The sequence below is a fragment of the Ischnura elegans genome (assembly GCF_921293095.1).
Source record: "Ischnura elegans chromosome 13 unlocalized genomic scaffold, ioIscEleg1.1 SUPER_13_unloc_1, whole genome shotgun sequence".
NCBI lineage: Eukaryota > Metazoa > Arthropoda > Insecta > Odonata > Coenagrionidae > Ischnura > Ischnura elegans.
The window spans coordinates 3259576-3277382 of NW_025791657.1; the positions used below are offsets into that span (position 1 = coordinate 3259576).

Sequence of the window (17807 nt, forward strand, 5' to 3'; positions counted from 1 at the left end):
CCGGAAGTCTGCTATTTTTAGCACTAAAATTTCATTTTAAATTGCTGACATGCGGAACAAAACAAAGAATTTATTATTAAGTTCCAAAAAATTGTATTGGGCGACAAAATAATTCATTGCAAAACCATTGATAATGTAACCAATGCATTACGGATTTCTGTGGTCAGGATGGTGATAAATGAGTGGGAGGGTCGGGGTTTATTGCCCGGGGAGTGGCTAAGCTGGTTCTAAAGGCCGTATCAAACTAGCGACTGCGGCCGGCGCTGCGGCTGCGACCGCGACTGCGACTGGCCCGTCGACCAATCAGAGCGAGGCAGTCGACGCTGCGACTGCGACTCCGAAGAATAGCCGACCGGCTATTCTTCTGAGTCGCAGTCGCAGCCAATCAGAGAGCTCCATTTCAATCTCGCGCGCTTGCGGCAGACGTGTTTGTTTGTTTTGGTTACCGTAGCGAGGGAAGTTCAAGAAGGTTATAAGATAACGCTGAGATAATTTCGGATTTTTAAAGTGAAGATGGAAGCCCAGTATATTGGATATTGCACCCGAGTACATAGGTGAATGAAAATGAAGTACGTTTTAACATATATTAGGAACATTTTCAACAATTGCTGCTCTCTATCTATTCTTTGGGCTTTCGTAAACAAACATGCCACAAGCAGAAACGTTCATGCGTGCGCATGCGCGATCGTGGCGTCCGCCGCAATGTGTGATGGGGTGCAGCCGCAGCCGAAATCGCGGTCGCAGCGGCGGTCGCAGTCGCTAGTGTGATACGGTCTTAAGGCCGGGCCTGAATGCATCCAACAATTGCTACCTCAGCGGTCACTTCCCTCGTGTCGGCCAGAGCCGAAGTCCGCTCGTTTGCATTGAAAAATCCGCGGTAGCTATACCCAACATCGGGTGTGATGGGTTTGAAAATTCCCGTTGGCTCCACCTTATGTCTGGCACAAAAGGGTTAATTGATGGAGCACTATGTAGTTCTGCTACAATGTGAATATAATAAATTATGGCATTTCTTTTAATTTGATATCAATCAATGTGTTTCAATTGCTAGGCTATTCTTATGTATGCTGCCCAGGGCACAATAATCTTATGGAAGAGTACCATCTCTTTATTATTTACTCAGGATGTCCTTTCATTACAATTTGCCTCTGGTGGTTATTTTTAATTGCCAAAATCGATGTTAATTAACTTAAGTGTAATCCGAAATACACCAAATTTATCCCCAGCATTTAACATATTTATTTTCTGTAAATCTGCTCATGGGCACTGAAATCTTATGCTTAGTGCTCTCCACTCATACTGTTTCAACAAATAAGATGGTATCTTGAGGTTGAAATCTCCAGAAACTAATGCTCCGAGGATCACCGCCTCCATTTGCATTGATTTTGTCATGGGCTGGTGCAAGATGTGTTAGGAATATAGCCATGATAACCCAGTGGCAAGCTTGAAAACCAAATTTTAAACATAAACAAAATTTTGCAACATCTTACTTGAGGCAGCTTGGGTATAGTACAGTGGCGCCGACTGCATGGAACCCTAGGGGGCCCAAGCCTCCTCAAAATTTCGCTATGGGCGTGAGGGAAAAATGTGTCAGGCTTGTCAATTTTCCCCAGTGTTCAGATATCGAGATTCGAGTGATCAGGGATCTAATGTTGACAATACGACTCTTCTAAAATGCTCCAAAAACTTAAAATTCACTACTTATAAAATTTTGCGGGGCCAGATCCCCAATTTAGGCCCACCCAACATTTTTCATAAGTCGGAATCCCTGGTATAGGATGTCGATTTAGATGAAGGATGTAGGGAAAAAACAAACTTTTTTTCTGTGGCAAATTCAATGACAGATATCCATGTTTTTTTACCCTGTCATTAATAATACTGATTGTGGGTTCCTGTACAGACTCAGGCCTCGACTGCTTCCCAAGATGAAGAGGTGGGTGCTGATGGCACAGGATCCATCATATCAGACCACAACTGCATGCTGGTGCTGCCCAAAAAGGAACCATCTCCTGAGGAGAAAGATGATGTTGAGGTTTGCCTGAAATTCTTGTTCTCTGATTATATTATTGAATGTAGGTGATATTACACTTAGTGAAAATTTTGACTTTCAAGTTTCATGAATGGTAGAATTTGTACCTTTTACTAGGGTTCTCAAGTCACCCAATAGGGTAGTTTCCTTCGTCAAAGAAAAAGAAAGGCATTGATTGCGATTCCTTACCCACCATTAGTGCATTTGAAATCAACAAATTATTTGGTTTTAGAAATCCCAGTTTAGACGAATGTGAATGGTCAATTTTTAACCTCATTTGAACAAGGCCAGATTGGTGCACATGCGATGCCACTCCACGTGACTTCACAGGGACCTAGTTTCTATACGAGTAGATAGCAGTTTTACATCGTCTGAGATTCCCAATGCATGCACGAGGCACAGAGCTCAGTGAAACATCTCTTAATAATCACCCATTAAAATTTCCTAAGGTCAGAAAGTTTCCTTCGTTTGATATGGTATTAATAATCCATATTTAAGCCAAGCGCTACCTGCTAGCAGCTGACATAGCAGCGCTCATAGCCTCGCACCAAGGTGGCCTCACACGGCAGCAGCCGGAACCAGAATGATGTCACAAGGGCTTTTCCCAGCATTCATACTTTGCCGTCATATTTTCGCTTGCTTGAAAATTTTCACTTTTCATTTGATCGCGAAAAATAGATATCTTCATTTAAAATTCTAAGAGCGTGAAATACGTTCTTCAGGAGTAACAATCTTGTGATTTAGGCAACAAAAAAATAAACCCATGCCTCGCTTTGCACAAGGGATGCGTTCCTTGGGGTCTTTACACTATACCAATTTGCGTTTCATGACTGGGTTTTAGCATGGGGAAGATAGGGGTGTGCTCCCGATAGCATAGGTTTTGGATATTGAATTTCCTATTATCCATATATATTCCTATTTATAGCCTTAGAAGATATTACAGTAGACTCTCCTTAATACGAACACCGTTATTACGAAGTTCTCGTTATTACGAAGCAAGTTGTGAGTCCCGATGAAAAGCCATATCCAAACTATAGTAAAAGAAACGTTAATGCAAAATTTTCGTTTTTATGAAATTACGGACCTCAGTCCCGGCAGCTATAAAATGAACTTTATTACGAAGTTCCACGCATAAGCAACGGGATTTAGTTGGATATTCACTACGCTAAGTTATAATAATCGCTCCGCGTGTAAGTTCTCGTTTACTGTGCCCAAGAGCGTCAATTATGGTTCTTTCTTCGGTGTACACGCAACATCATATAATAAGTTTCATTCCTGCTGAGCCATGGTGACCCACTCGTAACCACACGTAAATTGGACGAACTGTTAGTCCTCTGCCTACGCACATTCGATTTACAAATTTTCAGAGATATGAGCGTTCAAAATTTTTCAAATTTCGAATTTGGCGCCTTTCGATTTGGCCGATGCTCTGCGGTTTGGCTTGGCGTTGTGGAACTCTCAATTTGGGCACAATCTGAACAAAGTATCCGGCGTGAATTTAGGAACTGTTAAGCGTTTTGCCCGTTCTTCCTTACTGAGAGGAGTGATTTTTCTCAGCTCTGGCTGCATCGTACGCCCAGCTAGATCAGTTCGTAATATCGTGAGGTGGAGCACATTGTGGTGAAGTGTTGCATTTTGTAGGAAAACCGTACCTCTCAGTGCGATTTCATACAGTCCTGCCGGCGAGAGTCACCCGATGACGGCACAACAGGAGGGGCGGACAACCCTACGCCAGCATGGTTTACAGCCAATCGCTGTCCTCAAAACACACCCTCGCCTTGTCTCTCAATGTTGTCAACTGCATAAGGCCAACGAAATAAGGCTGATCCACAAAAAATCCTTTCTTTGAATCACCAAAACAAGTGAGTCTTCCTCTGGATCCTTCACGCGGCGGCCCTTCCGCATCCTTTCTTCGCTGAACCCTTTGTAGGCGTTTCCCTTTCTTAGCTGGCAACCTTGCCTCCTACCCCAACCTAGACAATTCTGTGTGTCATAGGACAACTCTCGGCGGCCGTACTGTAGGTTTATCAACTTAGGAACGCATCCAGTTCGTATATCGGACTTACTTTATCAACCCTCGATTGCGTCATGCTGCATTCTTCTGTTGAGAAACTGGAACAAATTTTCCTGTTCAAACATATTTCCGCGTAATTTAATAGTATTTATCAAGTACTGTTTTTTTCTGATGATACCTAAAAGAAACATTGATACAAACTTCGTTATTACGAACCTACGGTTTTTCGGTCCTGCGAACTAATAACGAGAGTCTACAGTATTTAAATAATGATTTAGAGTTAAAAATATTGTTAAAGAGAGTATGTACGCATGGTAAGACTTTTTTCTCACTAAAATAAATTTGTACGTGCTTTAGAAATTCCAACCTCTCAGGCGGGTAGCCTAACATCCAGGAAAAATGCATGCTATATCAGGGTTTCGTAATGTGTTGCCGGCAGTTGACAAATTTTCAAACCAGTATAAAAACAATTCTTGTGTCACCCAGACCCTTTTTTTGCTCATCCAAATGACAGACAAATGCTACTTTGAATAGCAATTCATTGCTCAACGATTTTATGGTTCAATTTGCTTCTTATGGTACTAATGCCCCCCGGGGCATTAGTACCATAAGAAGCAAATTGAAATGGTCTTTAAATACCCTGATACCTAACTCAGGTTTTCTTCCCTGAAAATGAATTAACGAGGTTGCATTCTCTTCCAAAACAATTCCGTCTAGTCAACATTAAACAGTAGTTGAGGGGGAAAGGAGCCACTCTCAATCACTGATTGGAGTTCATCAGAAAATGTTGCACCAAATATGCTATCAGCGCTTGCAGATTCACCTGATATCGTAGCACTAAAACAGCACCTCGAAGTTTAAAATTCTGGAACCAACCAGAACTTCCACTTCCACAGCTTTTGCATAAATAACTGCCTGTGATAGAGGAACATCATTCAACCGTTTATTATAAATCCAGGTAATTAGAAGTCTTTCTGTTTATTTCAGCAATGAATTTCGTGTATGTGTTGACCGCTGGGCTGAAGTTGGTGCGGCTGATGTATCTGACCAGGGTTCCCACTCAACCGTGAAAACGTTGAAACCGTGAATAAGCCGTGTATTTCGTCTACCGTGAAAAAAACCTGGAAAAAACCTTAAAAATCTCTCAAACTCGATTGTAGAACTGCAATTGACTGACCAAAAGAAAAATCGATATGTCGATCATGTTACAAGGTCAGTCTGGTGCAGACACTGTCCACGCATTTAACTCAACACGTATATTCGAAGCAAAATTATTGGTCCGTGTACCATGACGACACATTAACCCTGCAACCGTACACCTCCATTTCTGTTACACTAACCGTACACTGGGGTACTGAGTGCCCCTGAAAGTTAAAAATCGTATAAAATGCAAAAACTTATTTTTATTCTAAAAAACATTGAAAACGCGTTATTTGGGCCTTAAATTATTTATGAAAGTATACCGGGACTAGCCACGGTGATAAATTTTTACGGAGTCACCCGCAATGCACAAATAGTGCGAAAAATCCACAGAGGAAAAATCATTCGCCTTGACCGGGATTCGAACCCGGATCCCTCGATTTCCGGCCGAGTGCTTTAGCCAGTTAAGCTACCGAGGCGTCATTCTCCCCTGTGGAAAATTATTGCAATTGCCTTAAATTATTGCCTTAAATTATTGCAAAAACATAAATTTAATTACCTGTTTTATTATTTTATTAAATATAATTGTAGAATTAAGAAACCTTACATTTTCTATCAAAGTCTTTTAAAGGTGCAGTTTTTTTTAGTTCATTCAACTCTTTCAGCAGGCTTTGTTGCCCAATGTTACATACTTATTTTTACCCCTGAGGACACTTTTTTAGCTGAATAACATTTTCGGGGACTGTTTTTTCAACTGCAATTTGTTTCTGATTCTTCATATTCATCTTCCAGGTGTTTTGGTTCACCTTGCAAGTCTTGTGCATCTTCATTTCGTCTAAGTCATTTTCTTGCGTGTGTTGTTTGTCCTTCTTCCCCTTCAAAATCACTTCCACCAAGAACAAACTCATTTTCAGATGCGTCGGGTGAATAAAAGTCTGACATAACATCTTCCAAAATGTCTTATTCATTTTCACTTTCTGACTTATCTTCAAAATTCTCAGGCTCAGAGGAATGAGTTAACTAACTCAAAATGTCCTCCTCAGTTCGTAGTCTATCCATGACTAATACAGTGTAAAAATACTCCGGTAAAATTCCAAAAAATCTATGAAAACGAAATGTACACACTTGAATAAAAACTCACACTAACCGTACACTGGGGTACTCAGTGCCCCAAAAACGTTCCACAAAAAAATGCGATGTGCCATGGTCACAGCAAACAAAGTAACTGACAGGTCGTAATGGTCAAGTAAAAATCACGGAAGCCGGCTGCAGCCAGTGTTGCCAAATAAAATTTATGGCAAAGTTAAAATTCCAAGGGGCACTGAGTGCCCCGGTGTACGGTTCCAGGGTTAATATTGAGCCTGTGAGTGGAAGACCGGTAAACTAAGTGTTCATTTACTCTGGCGAAAAATCAAATCTTCTCTTCCGTACCACCCTTCTCCTTCCATTTTCCCACTCGCAACCTCTAGCCGGCCCTGAATGTTGATATCAATAGGTGACGTCATGAGAGAGAGTACTTTCATTGCTGTGTTTGCATTCACGACGTCTGTCGCGTTTGATAAATTTTTAGTTGACGTGCGGCCGGTGATTGTTACGTCATCAATATTTTTGCCTAAAATGGCTTATCAACATACCGTGAATTTGATGATATTTAGACCATTAAAACCTGGAAAAAACCATGAATTTTATAATATAGTTAGAGTGGGAACCCTGCTGACATTTTAACCTCGTCTTAATTCAGAATAATAGCGTGGAATGTTGACGTTGTGAGCTTAACCTTTTCCCTACTGTACACGTATATGTACGTGTGGACGTTTCCTGACCCGAGAGACGACAGGCGTATATATACGTGTGAGATTTTCCCGGCCAGGAACACGAAAGCCGTATATATACGTTTTCTAGCTCTTCCCCCTTTTAGGATGGTCCTGGGTTTACCACGTCTTTGTCTCGGGACCCAACGCTTCGGGGTTTAGGATTAACCCTCGGAATCCGGGAGCAGGTACCCGGACCCTTCGTCTGTTAGATCCCCTCTCAGCGGTACGGGGCAGTGGCCATTCAATTGTTTATACAGTCAATTTTTTAAATAAAAATTTGTTCATTTCTCAAGAAATATACACTAATAATTGAATTATTTGTCTTTTGAGTAGCATATACAATTTTTAAACTAAATTATACGACAAGTATTAACTTATATCTCGAGTTATGTATAAACATCAACATGGAAATTGTTGCTGCGTTAAATGCATTAATAATGGCCTTAGAACTTCGTTTAAAATTTGACAATGCTCTGAAAAAAATGAGGAATTCAATTCAAAGTCTGCAATTTACGTGCAAGCAACAATTATCCATTTGCTAAATACATATAAGCTATCCTTAAGTTGACCGAGAACCAATGCCGCAGGTATGGTCGTAAACCCAGGAAGGAGGGAGCACAAATGATTTCCGAGTCCGAGATAATGCGGAGTCCCACCGTGGAGGGGTCGAAAAAGGTTCAGCGAGACCCTTCTTAATGAATGTGCTCCAAAAATGCTCCGTACCACGAGAAAGAAGAGTCTCTTGGGGCTCAGTACAGCAGTCATGCTAAGACGAAAACTCGGCCATCTCGAAAGGGTTAAACTTACGTGCATTATTGCTTTGACAGTCTTTTATTTTCAAAGCAAGTGATCACTTTCAATATCTCTTTTTGGTAAATGACTTTCTTGATTTCTTCTTTACTTTTGTATCCCATTCCTATATTTTTGCCATTGTTCACTTGATTTTTACTCCATATGGCTCTATCAAAATCACCTTCTACTGCTGAACAACTGCCGCCCTGTATTCCTGAGATGAAGAGGGCCTACTGCTGTTTTGACTGTCTCTCAGACCCTTTTAGGCATTGATGCTATCCATATGCAACTGGGTCTCGGCTCCCTGATGACCTTGAATGCTGGACGGTTGGACCCTTTATGCGGTAGTCAATTCGCCTTACAACCTATGACAGCAAAAATGACATCTCAAACCATATTGCTTAAAAAAACTCAATTTCACTAGCTCCAAACTTAATTAATGATCTAAATTAACTGATACTATTCAGTAAAGGGGATGAGAATAAATAACTTTGGTATGTTAGCTGTCCGGACACATGACAAGTAATGTCTTTGCCCAATGGATTTCGACGAATATATAAACAAAGAATAAAATATGAGGCTAGTAAAACTATTGATATGCTCTAAATGAGTATAATTACATGTGTTCTTTGTGCAAGTTCACATTTTGTCTAGAGATGATTAAAGGTTATTTGATTAGTCGAAGCAGTATAGGAATATTTTCCCGAGGCACAAATTTGCGCTTTATCCAAATTGTGCTAATCGAAATTGCGTCAAGCGAGGCATGGGCATTATAGGAAACCACCCTATTGTCCGCAATGTCCGGTGAGGAGTGGAATGCAATCCAATTTTATCGAATATTTTACATTGAAATACAGTACACTCCCGATTATCAGGGCAGATGATGGGGAGATACAGCAGGAATAGTCGGAAAACACGGACAATCCAAACTTCCATTTAATTGTTTTGTGATAGTCATAGTTTACGTAAAACAAACAATATATTATTATTTATGCAGTTATTCTGTAATTTAAGAGTGCTTCCTGGACTGATTGAGAGCTTTCTTTGCCAGTTCGCGATCTTTTTAGCGGCGATAATATGGTTGTTCTTGTATTATTAAGGATCCATGTAAGGCCTGGTTTCATAAACCACACTTTCGTGGCTGTGTGATCACTGGTGATCAAAATGGTTTTCGTTGTACCTTTGTTTCTTTCAGAATCTGAATTGGTCTTCATTCAGGAACTCCTCCGCTTCCTGATCAATTTTCCAGTTGATAATTCCAGTTAATATTTTTGATTGTTTCATGGATTTAAGAGACAATAAGGTAGCCTCCAAATTTTTAATTACTTCAGAGTGAAAGATACAGGTACAGATTCAAGGTTATTACTTTCCAGTTTTTGTTTGTATCTTTCATTGTGTCCTAAAATTAGGAGATCAGGTATTCTTAACCTAATTTTGTTGAAAGTGTTCTATTTTGACCCATTTAAAAAAAATCGGACAGCGTTAATGTATCATGTTAGATAAAAATTTGCGTGCATATGGACAGTGTTGCTGAAATATTTTTTGAAGCATTAGTGTCATGTATGGGTCCACTTTCAATAAGGTATGCAGGGCATTCAGTGACCAGGAAAATGGGGAATTGTGTGTGAATTCGTAGTCCTGGAATTATGCATGAATTATTCATGAATTTTTGACCAGGAATTTCAAAAACTTCTATTTCAAATTCATTTCAAATGAAATTTTTGTCAGTTCAGCGCCCATTATATTTGCCTAAAATGTGTTTGTGGTAATTTTAAGTGTCTTGGGAGAATTTTTACTGCCACAACGAAATGTGGAATGTCAGAGAAGACAACAGAATCAAAATATCTAGCACTTGACTTGAGCAAGATTCGATAACACAAAGAATTGAATGCCAGGTAATGTCAACATCAACTTATCAGGTCGATGCAGTGTCTTCTCTTGCATTGAAGAAATTGAAATTTTAAATACAATATGCAACATTCTATTCCTTGTCTATGTAAATAAAAAGATTTAATATTATTTAACACTTTCAAGACAGCGGAGTTCTTGCCTTAGCATGACCGCTGTTTTGTGCCCCGAGGGATGCTTCCGTCCCCTCCGTATGGAGCATTTTTGCAGGAAATTTGTTGAGAAAGGTCTCACGGATAATCACACACTCTAATCACCAGCCTTTTTTGACCCTTTCTAGTGGGGACTCTGCATTATCTCGGACTCCGAGGGTAGTTGGGTAGGGTAGTCTTTTCGTGGTTTATAATCCTACAAGCGGGATTGGTTTGCGGTCAATCATGCTTTGTTTATATGCATTAGCTCTATGGATAATTGTTGCTTGAACGTGAATTGTAATACGAAATGAAAAGGAGACTTCGTTGATTTCCGCTAATTTATTTTGTCTGTAAGACATGTTTTGAACCATAGAGGTCATTATCAAGTCTTAATAATCTTATCTAATATATGTAATAATAACCTAATATATGACATAATAATCTAAAATATGTAGACAGAATCAAGAGACTTGATTCTGTCTACATATTTTATTGATATAGAATTCAGGGTTTGTGAAATTTGGATTTAAGCATATCCTACCTGATAAAATTACCATTTTGGATGAATTTGCATATTTGAAAATTTTTCTATTGAACAATTCAATTGAATATTTCTAATAGGGCTTTTTCTTTCTCTGTCGCACTAGTGGCATTAACTGTGCAGTCAGATTGTATCACTATGAACAACTGTAACATCTGTAACCGTAACCAACGTATGTGCAGGTGATGGTTGAAGACCACACGAGTTCAGACCTTAGTTAAAACTTAGGTTGTGTTAACAATTGATCCATAGTTTATATTTTATTTAAAATAAATATGGTTTCTTCTTCTTTTTCCTTGGGTCAAAAAAGATGACGTATTGTTTTGTCTTAAATTTTACGCGCTCTTTACTTTGTTGACTGTTATGTGTTACTTTTCAAAACATTGCCTTTTTCCAATATTTTGCCATTACTTTTTCTAGCTAGGTAATTCTGTCTTTAAATAGGTTTTCAAGATTTTAGGTTCATATTGCTTCTGTGCATAGTGCTGAATCCTCTGCGGAGAAATGAAAATACTAACTGTAATATTCCTACTGGTTCTAAGTTTTAATCAATGGTTGGAATATTTTGTTAATGATATCATTTGGTATCATGAAATAAATTGTAAAATGATGATATCAAGGGCTGAGTAATCACACGTATTGTTGTTTTGCTGTTATTCCAAATATTGCTACAATGCAGACGTAAAATACATCTGAGGCTGCTGCTCTTTCGGAAGGAATGAGAAAATTTTGAGTACTCTCAGTGTGTTTAAGAAAGTTGTATCTTGTAAAAAAGTAGATACGAGGAAACTTCAAATTTTGATCAAATATATGGTTTCAAATTTTGATGAAATGTGGTTTGTAGAATCAGTGAGCATTAATTATCTGCAAAAAGAATGCTAATGTCCGGGTCTGTATATGATTCCTTCAATGTTACTTACTTTCAGCAAGCTTTTGGTGAGAATGGGGAATCAATTGAGAATTTTGCAATGACCCCTGTGTCTACAATGGTGGCATCAGGTGAGTGCGCTCAAGGTCCATTGAATAACCATACATAGTGGGCTAGTTGCAACTGATTGTGTAGGATGAAGCACCTGCTGATGCAAGGGCGTACCCAGGATTATAACTAGGGGGGGCAAGTCAAGTTGTGACATTAGTTTATCCTTTAAAAAGTTTAATTTTAGTTACATATCATATACTAATACATACAATTTTTCATGGGTTTAATGAGACTTTTTTGAATACTTTCTTTTCAATTCAGTATTGATTTTTCTTAAAGACTTTGCAATTTTTGCTTCTAGGGTGGGGGCAGATGCCCGCCCCCCCCCCACCTGCCCCTCGCTGGGTACGCCCTCATGCTGATGGCAGCATTCTTAGAAAATTTAAGCTTGGATTTGGTTCATTTTTAATTAATTGGAAAATTAGAATGAAACTTTGTAACGTGCACTTTCTTATTTATTTTTTTTCATGAGCTTGGCAACTGTGCTTTGATAGTCCCAACTGTAAATTGTGGATGGAGACTCCTAGGAATGGAAAATAATGGGCATATAATATGGAATTGAGAAATAATCTTGGGAAAATAAATCAAGGTGACCGAGAAACGTAACAACTCAAATTCAATACTACATGTGCAACAGTTTGCTATTATTGTTCCGAATAACAATGATATTGTACTGAGCTTGATTGTATTGAACAATGATATTGTACTATTTTTTGTACTGAGCTCAGGGGGTCTATTCTCTAACTCGAAGCTCCCGATCTGGTAGCTTCGAACTAGCTACCAGAATTAGCTACCAAATGTATTCCCTAAATGGAAGTAGCTAACTCAGACCAAGAATTTCTGGGAGCTTTCTCAGACGGATATGGGGTATGAGAAACATTTCGTGCGAACTCAGTTTTACTTTAAAGACCAATGAAATCGCTCGTTTCATTGTGTTGCCTGCGGGAAAATCATAATGTAGTCGTTCTCGGCTGACCTTTTCTTCTAGTGGAAATTAATGTGCTTTGTGAATTACGAAATGCTGAGTGCCTTTAGCTTTCATTATTATAGAAATACGTATAAATAATTATATAAGGCTATGCGGCATTTACATTGATGCAATAGTTTCGATTGATGTAGCAGTTTATGCCACGAATGATAATCATAACCAGTAGGTCATGTAAATATAGTGAAGAGAAAATGCTAGTGAACATCAAACACATAAAACCAATGCAATGACATTGTCGTTCTTATTCCCGAGAACTTTTCACTCATTGCTCCTTATGCTCCTACTCGTTTGATACAAAAATTTTGATGACCAACTGTTCCTGTGGAGAGATTGTTCCTTCTTGCACTGCGAAAGAATATTGCAATTACATGTGTATACGATAAGTATATATTATTTCGGGAATATCTTCAACAAAGTTTATGGGAAGGTGGAGATAATTATGTTTGAAAGTTACGTCATTTCGCTCAGATTGGCCTATGCAATCATTTTTCACAATAAGCTTCAAGCGATATTTACACAAAACTCTACTGTCGTTCCGTTCTCACGACGGCTAAATTAATATTTTAATGGTTTCATGAATCAGTATTACATCCCACCACCAACCTTGCAGTATTGCAAGCGAGGGCGATTCATTGTAACTTGACCACCATTATGATAAACCAACCTACGTAGTTCCTTCTCTCAATATTAAAGTCATATTATATTATTGTTTCTGTGATGACTTCCTCCGTGGACTCCGGGAATATCCATGGCTACACTTTTTCAAATTTCAAAACAAATACACAGCCCTAACTACCGGCACTGAAATTAAATGCATATATAATGCCAAAGACACACAAATGAAAGCAGAAAGAAATCATGAACACATTCATTCATTGGAGGAGCAAGAAATTAATTAATAACTATTATGAAACACGTTACATTGAATTATAACACAATAATATCCATCTCTACATGGTCTGCATCTATGTAACACTTAACTCTCTTCACACAATCACTTAACAACAAAGATCGTAGCTGAAAATGCACGGGAAAGTTAATCATAAATGTATAGACACTTGCAAAAAGAAGAGATCCATCTCTGTGCAGTGGATACATTAGCATTGGTAATGATTTCAACGCATCACTTTGTACCAGCACTACAACACACTATCTCTCGCAGCATCAATAATAATCACTGATGTATCCAAGTTTTGTCTTCTCCCTAGTAATGACTTCATGCAAAATAAGATTTCAGTGAAATAAAATGATTAAAAGCAACATTCTTCTTCTCCAAATAATGAAATCAGCTAGTAAATGCAATCAATAGTTCACTCCAAAACATACATGTTTAGTCACAAAATTTATCACTCATTCTCACTACTTTGTTAAGAATACAATAATTGAAGGCTTCAAATAATTTACCCATTATTCTCGACCTCATTAAAGAAAATAATTATGGAAGACAACAAAAACAGTCAACACTTTTCTTATTTACCACTCCATCGCTAGCCGGGCCAAGAAAAATTCTGATGGGATAAAACAAAAGGTTAGCAACATGCGCCGCTTGGTTTACGGCGGTTCATATGAATTCCCTGTGTATTTTGATGGTAGCTAGCTGAAGCGCGGGGTCCCGAGGGCGCACTTCGCGAAGCTACCGTGGTAGCTAGTTTGAAGCTACGGAAGTAGCATCAAAGTCCATAGAGGATAAGGGTTGGAGCCTAATAAGCTACCGGTAGCTTCTGCTAGCTCCTTTGCCGGAGCTTCAGCATTATAGAATACAAGTGGGAGCTAGTAGGTTAATTAACCCTAATACGGGGAAACATTTTTCTGACGTAATCCGGCAAGGTGAGTCCAATGGGCTCTTTTAACCTATGCTTTTAATTTAAACTATCAAACAGTAAAAAATATTAATTTTCACATCAATTTGTACATATTGTGCACTATAGAATCATTTAAAACATAAAGTTGATTATTTTTTGTTTAACAAAAGTTTTGCATTACTTATTAATTTCATACATAGTCAAATAGCAAGTACAGTAGACTCTAATGACTAATTCTTTCTGTTTTCACTACATAAAACACCAAACATTTATCGTGACATGTACATAGTGATAATTTTACATTATTTTGACAATTCACACCAAATATTTGTAAAATGTACATATTTTTTTACATTTCGTGCAAGCAGACTCACATTGCCCGGATTAGTGGGAATTCTGGGGAAAAATTTTTTTTAATTAACTTTAATTCCGAAAAAAGTTTGAATTACTCTTATTTATAGGAAATACACAATTGGAAGAAGTAAAAAATTTACATGCTGACATTTCAATAACAAAATAAAATTCTCAAAAATGTGATGCGATGAGTCCATGAGACTCATCTTGCCTGTATTAGGGTTAAACATCTCTCCACATGAAAGCTACCGCACTTCAAGTTAGAGAAGAGACCCCCAGATTTTGAGCTTCACTACTGGTGGTTAAACTACGTATGGAGAAAACTCCTTTCACCTCTTAAGTTTTGCATACCTAATTGATAGCAGTAAAGTAAATAATTCAGGTGACGTTAAACTAAATTTATTTTTTTGGATGATCTTGTGCTTTTTTGTGTATTGGGTCGATTGGAACTATTCCCTTATTATTTATCAAATGTCTTTGGCTGTCTTAAAAGCGACTTTTATTATTTGAGAAAAATATTATTTGAGTAATTCATAAATTTTATGTTGGACAGTGATAATTATAATGCTAAATTCTTTTCTAGGGATCTCAGAACCTCAGAGAGTGCATCTGCAAACAGCATCAACTTCATATCTGCTGGAAGAAGGAAATGTAAGGATTGATTCCAGCGACGACTGCGTTGGTTCATCTGCCTCCTTGTCACTCATTGAATCCAAGACTCGAACATCCCATGCAGGGGAAGTAACAAATGTGATTGACAAGGACTTGGAAAATTTTTGTTCCCCTCCTACTGGCAAGATAACATCTGGCTTAATTCCAAATGATACACAGTGTAATTCGAAATGCAATCCAGCTTCTAAAATCAACGGAGATGTAGCAACAATTGCTGTTATGGGGGGTATAGATGATACCCCAAAAATCATAGATAGCCTTGGGCTAACCACAATAAGTCAAAACAGAGAAGGTGGCCTAGAGACTGCCACACAATACAAAGAAGAGTTAAATAGTTGCTCAATTGACAGTTCCGGGAAAAGTTGCTTGTCAAATGGTAATTCATATCTATGCTTCCATTGCAGAGCAGGATTCAACACAAAAAGTGAGCTCTCCAAACATCTCCAAATTCATTCAGGCAAAAACACTTTGGACGGTGATGAGAAATCTTTAAAGGGTAAAGATGAGTGTCTCAAAACTCCTGTATCGAATGAGGAATGTAGTAAGTCTGGCAAGCCCTCTGCCTCCAAGAAAAGAAGCAGGCTAAGGCAAAACAAAGTCGGGCTTCTTAAGGAAATGTCTGGGGGAATAGTGGAGAAGAAAAACGTGAGACAAAGGAGGAGAAGTTTTGTTGTAAATGGGAAACCACGTGCGCAAAATTTGTCCCAGAAGTCCTCCTCTGCAAATAGAAACCTTCCTAATCAGAGAAGTTCGAGCACGAAAAAGAAAACTCACTCCGGCCCAATTTTGCCCAATACTTATGTTCAACATATCCTCGGTGAAGAAAAAAGTTATGCATGCAGCGTGTGCGGAAAATCTTTTTCTAAAAAATACAGTCTCGACTACCACATGCGTGTACATACAGGAGAGAAACCATTTTCGTGCGGCATTTGCGGCAAACCGTTTACTTTCCGATATAATCTCTCCACCCACATTCGCACGCACACCAAGGAAAAACCTTACAAATGCAGCGTTTGCTCCAAGCTCTTCTCTCACAGCTCTGCATTCACCACACACAAGCGGACTCACTCGGGAGAAAAACCCTATTCATGTAGTATTTGCTGCAAGTCTTTTATTGTGAGGAGCTTGCTCAACATTCACACGAGAACACACACCGGGGACAAGCCACACGTGTGCAGCGTTTGCGGGAAACCTTTCAGCGACGGTAGCAACCTCAGAAAGCATATGCGCACTCATACGGGGGAGAAACCTTATTCATGCAGTGTCTGCAGAAGGGCTTTCTCCCAGAGGGGTCAAATCACCAAACACATGCAAACGCACGCAAAAAGTAAACCGTACTCATGCACCGTCTGCCTCAAGGACTTTGCTTACAGGTATAACCTCGCCAAACACATGCGTATGCACACAGGCGAGAAACGTTAGTCATGCAAAATTTACTTTCTGTCTTAATTACTGTATTTGTCTAAATATAGTCCCCCCTTTTCCAAAAAAGGTCTTTGCTTATAGGTATAACCTCGCCAAACACATGGGTACGCACACAGGCGAGAAACGTTAGTCATGCAAAATTATTTCCTGTCATAATTACTGTATTTGTCTGAATATAGTCCCCCCCTTTTTCCAAAAAAGGTCTTTGCTCATAGGTATAACCTCGCCAAACACATGCGTATGCACACAGGCGAGAAACGTTAGTCATGCAAAATTTACTTCCTGTCTTAATCACTGTATTTGTCTAAATATAGTCCCCCCTTTTCCAAAAAAGGTCTTTGCTTATAGGTATAACCTTGCCAAACACATGGGTACGCACACAGGCGAGAAATGTTAGTCATGAAAAATTACTTCCTGTCATAAATACTGTATTTGTCTGAATATAGTCCCCCCCTTTTTCCAAAAAAGGTCTTTGCTTATAGGTATAACCTCGCCAAACACATGGGTATGTACACAGGCGAGAAACGTTAGTCATGCAAAATTTACTTCCAGTCTTAATTACTGTATTTGTCTGAATATAGTCCCCCCTTTTCCAAAAACCGGCTTTCCAAAAAAAAGCACACGGGTAAGAAACATTAGTCTTGCGAAATTAACTTCCTGTCTTAATTACTGTATTTGTCTGAATATAGTCCCCCCTTTTTCCAAAAAAGGTCTTTGCTTATAGGTATAACCTCGCCAAATACATGGGTATGCACGCAGTCGAGAAACGTTAGTCATGCAAAATTTACTTCCAGTCTTAATTACTGTATTTGTCTGAATATAGTACCCCCCTTTTCCAAAAAATGGCTTTGCTTATAGGTATAACCTTGCCAAACACATAGGTAAGCACACAGGTAAGAAACATTAGTCTTGCGAAATTTACTTCCTGTCTTAATTACTGTATTTGTCTGAATATAGTCCCCAACTTTTTCCAAAAATGCCCATGGTAAAAGTAAAGGGGGGACTAGAATCAAACCTATTTTTTAGTTTCGCTTCTCGGCACGTCCCTTCCCTTTTCTTTTTCCTTGGCGTTCCCAGACTCCCATTTTCCTCCACTTCCCTTGCTTTTTCCCGCAGCACAATCGGTTTTCTCTTGCTTTCATTGTACCTTATGCCCACGAGAAATCTCTATCGCATAAGGGACCATGAATTAGAGGAAATACCTCCATAATATAA

General features: G+C 38.8%; 1 protein-coding gene across 5 annotated transcripts in view; it reads left to right on the forward strand.

Moving 5' to 3' along the window:
- LOC124172575 (zinc finger protein 180-like) overlaps positions 1-17553 on the forward strand; it is a 68589-nt gene extending 51036 nt beyond the window's left edge. For 3 of the 5 annotated variants that reach the window (XM_046552015.1, XM_046552014.1, XM_046552016.1), the window contains 3 exons: positions 1901-2032; positions 11299-11371; positions 15079-17553. In XM_046552015.1, coding sequence (XP_046407971.1) covers positions 1901-2032; positions 11299-11371; positions 15079-16589 — 1716 coding nt within the window. In that variant the 3' untranslated portion in view covers positions 16590-17553. Of the gene's footprint in view, positions 1-1900; positions 2033-11298; positions 11372-11823; positions 11941-15078 lie in introns of all 5 variants that reach the window. The other 2 variants (XM_046552017.1, XM_046552018.1) reach the window with 2 other exon arrangements.
- Positions 17554-17807: the final 254 nt, after the last annotated feature.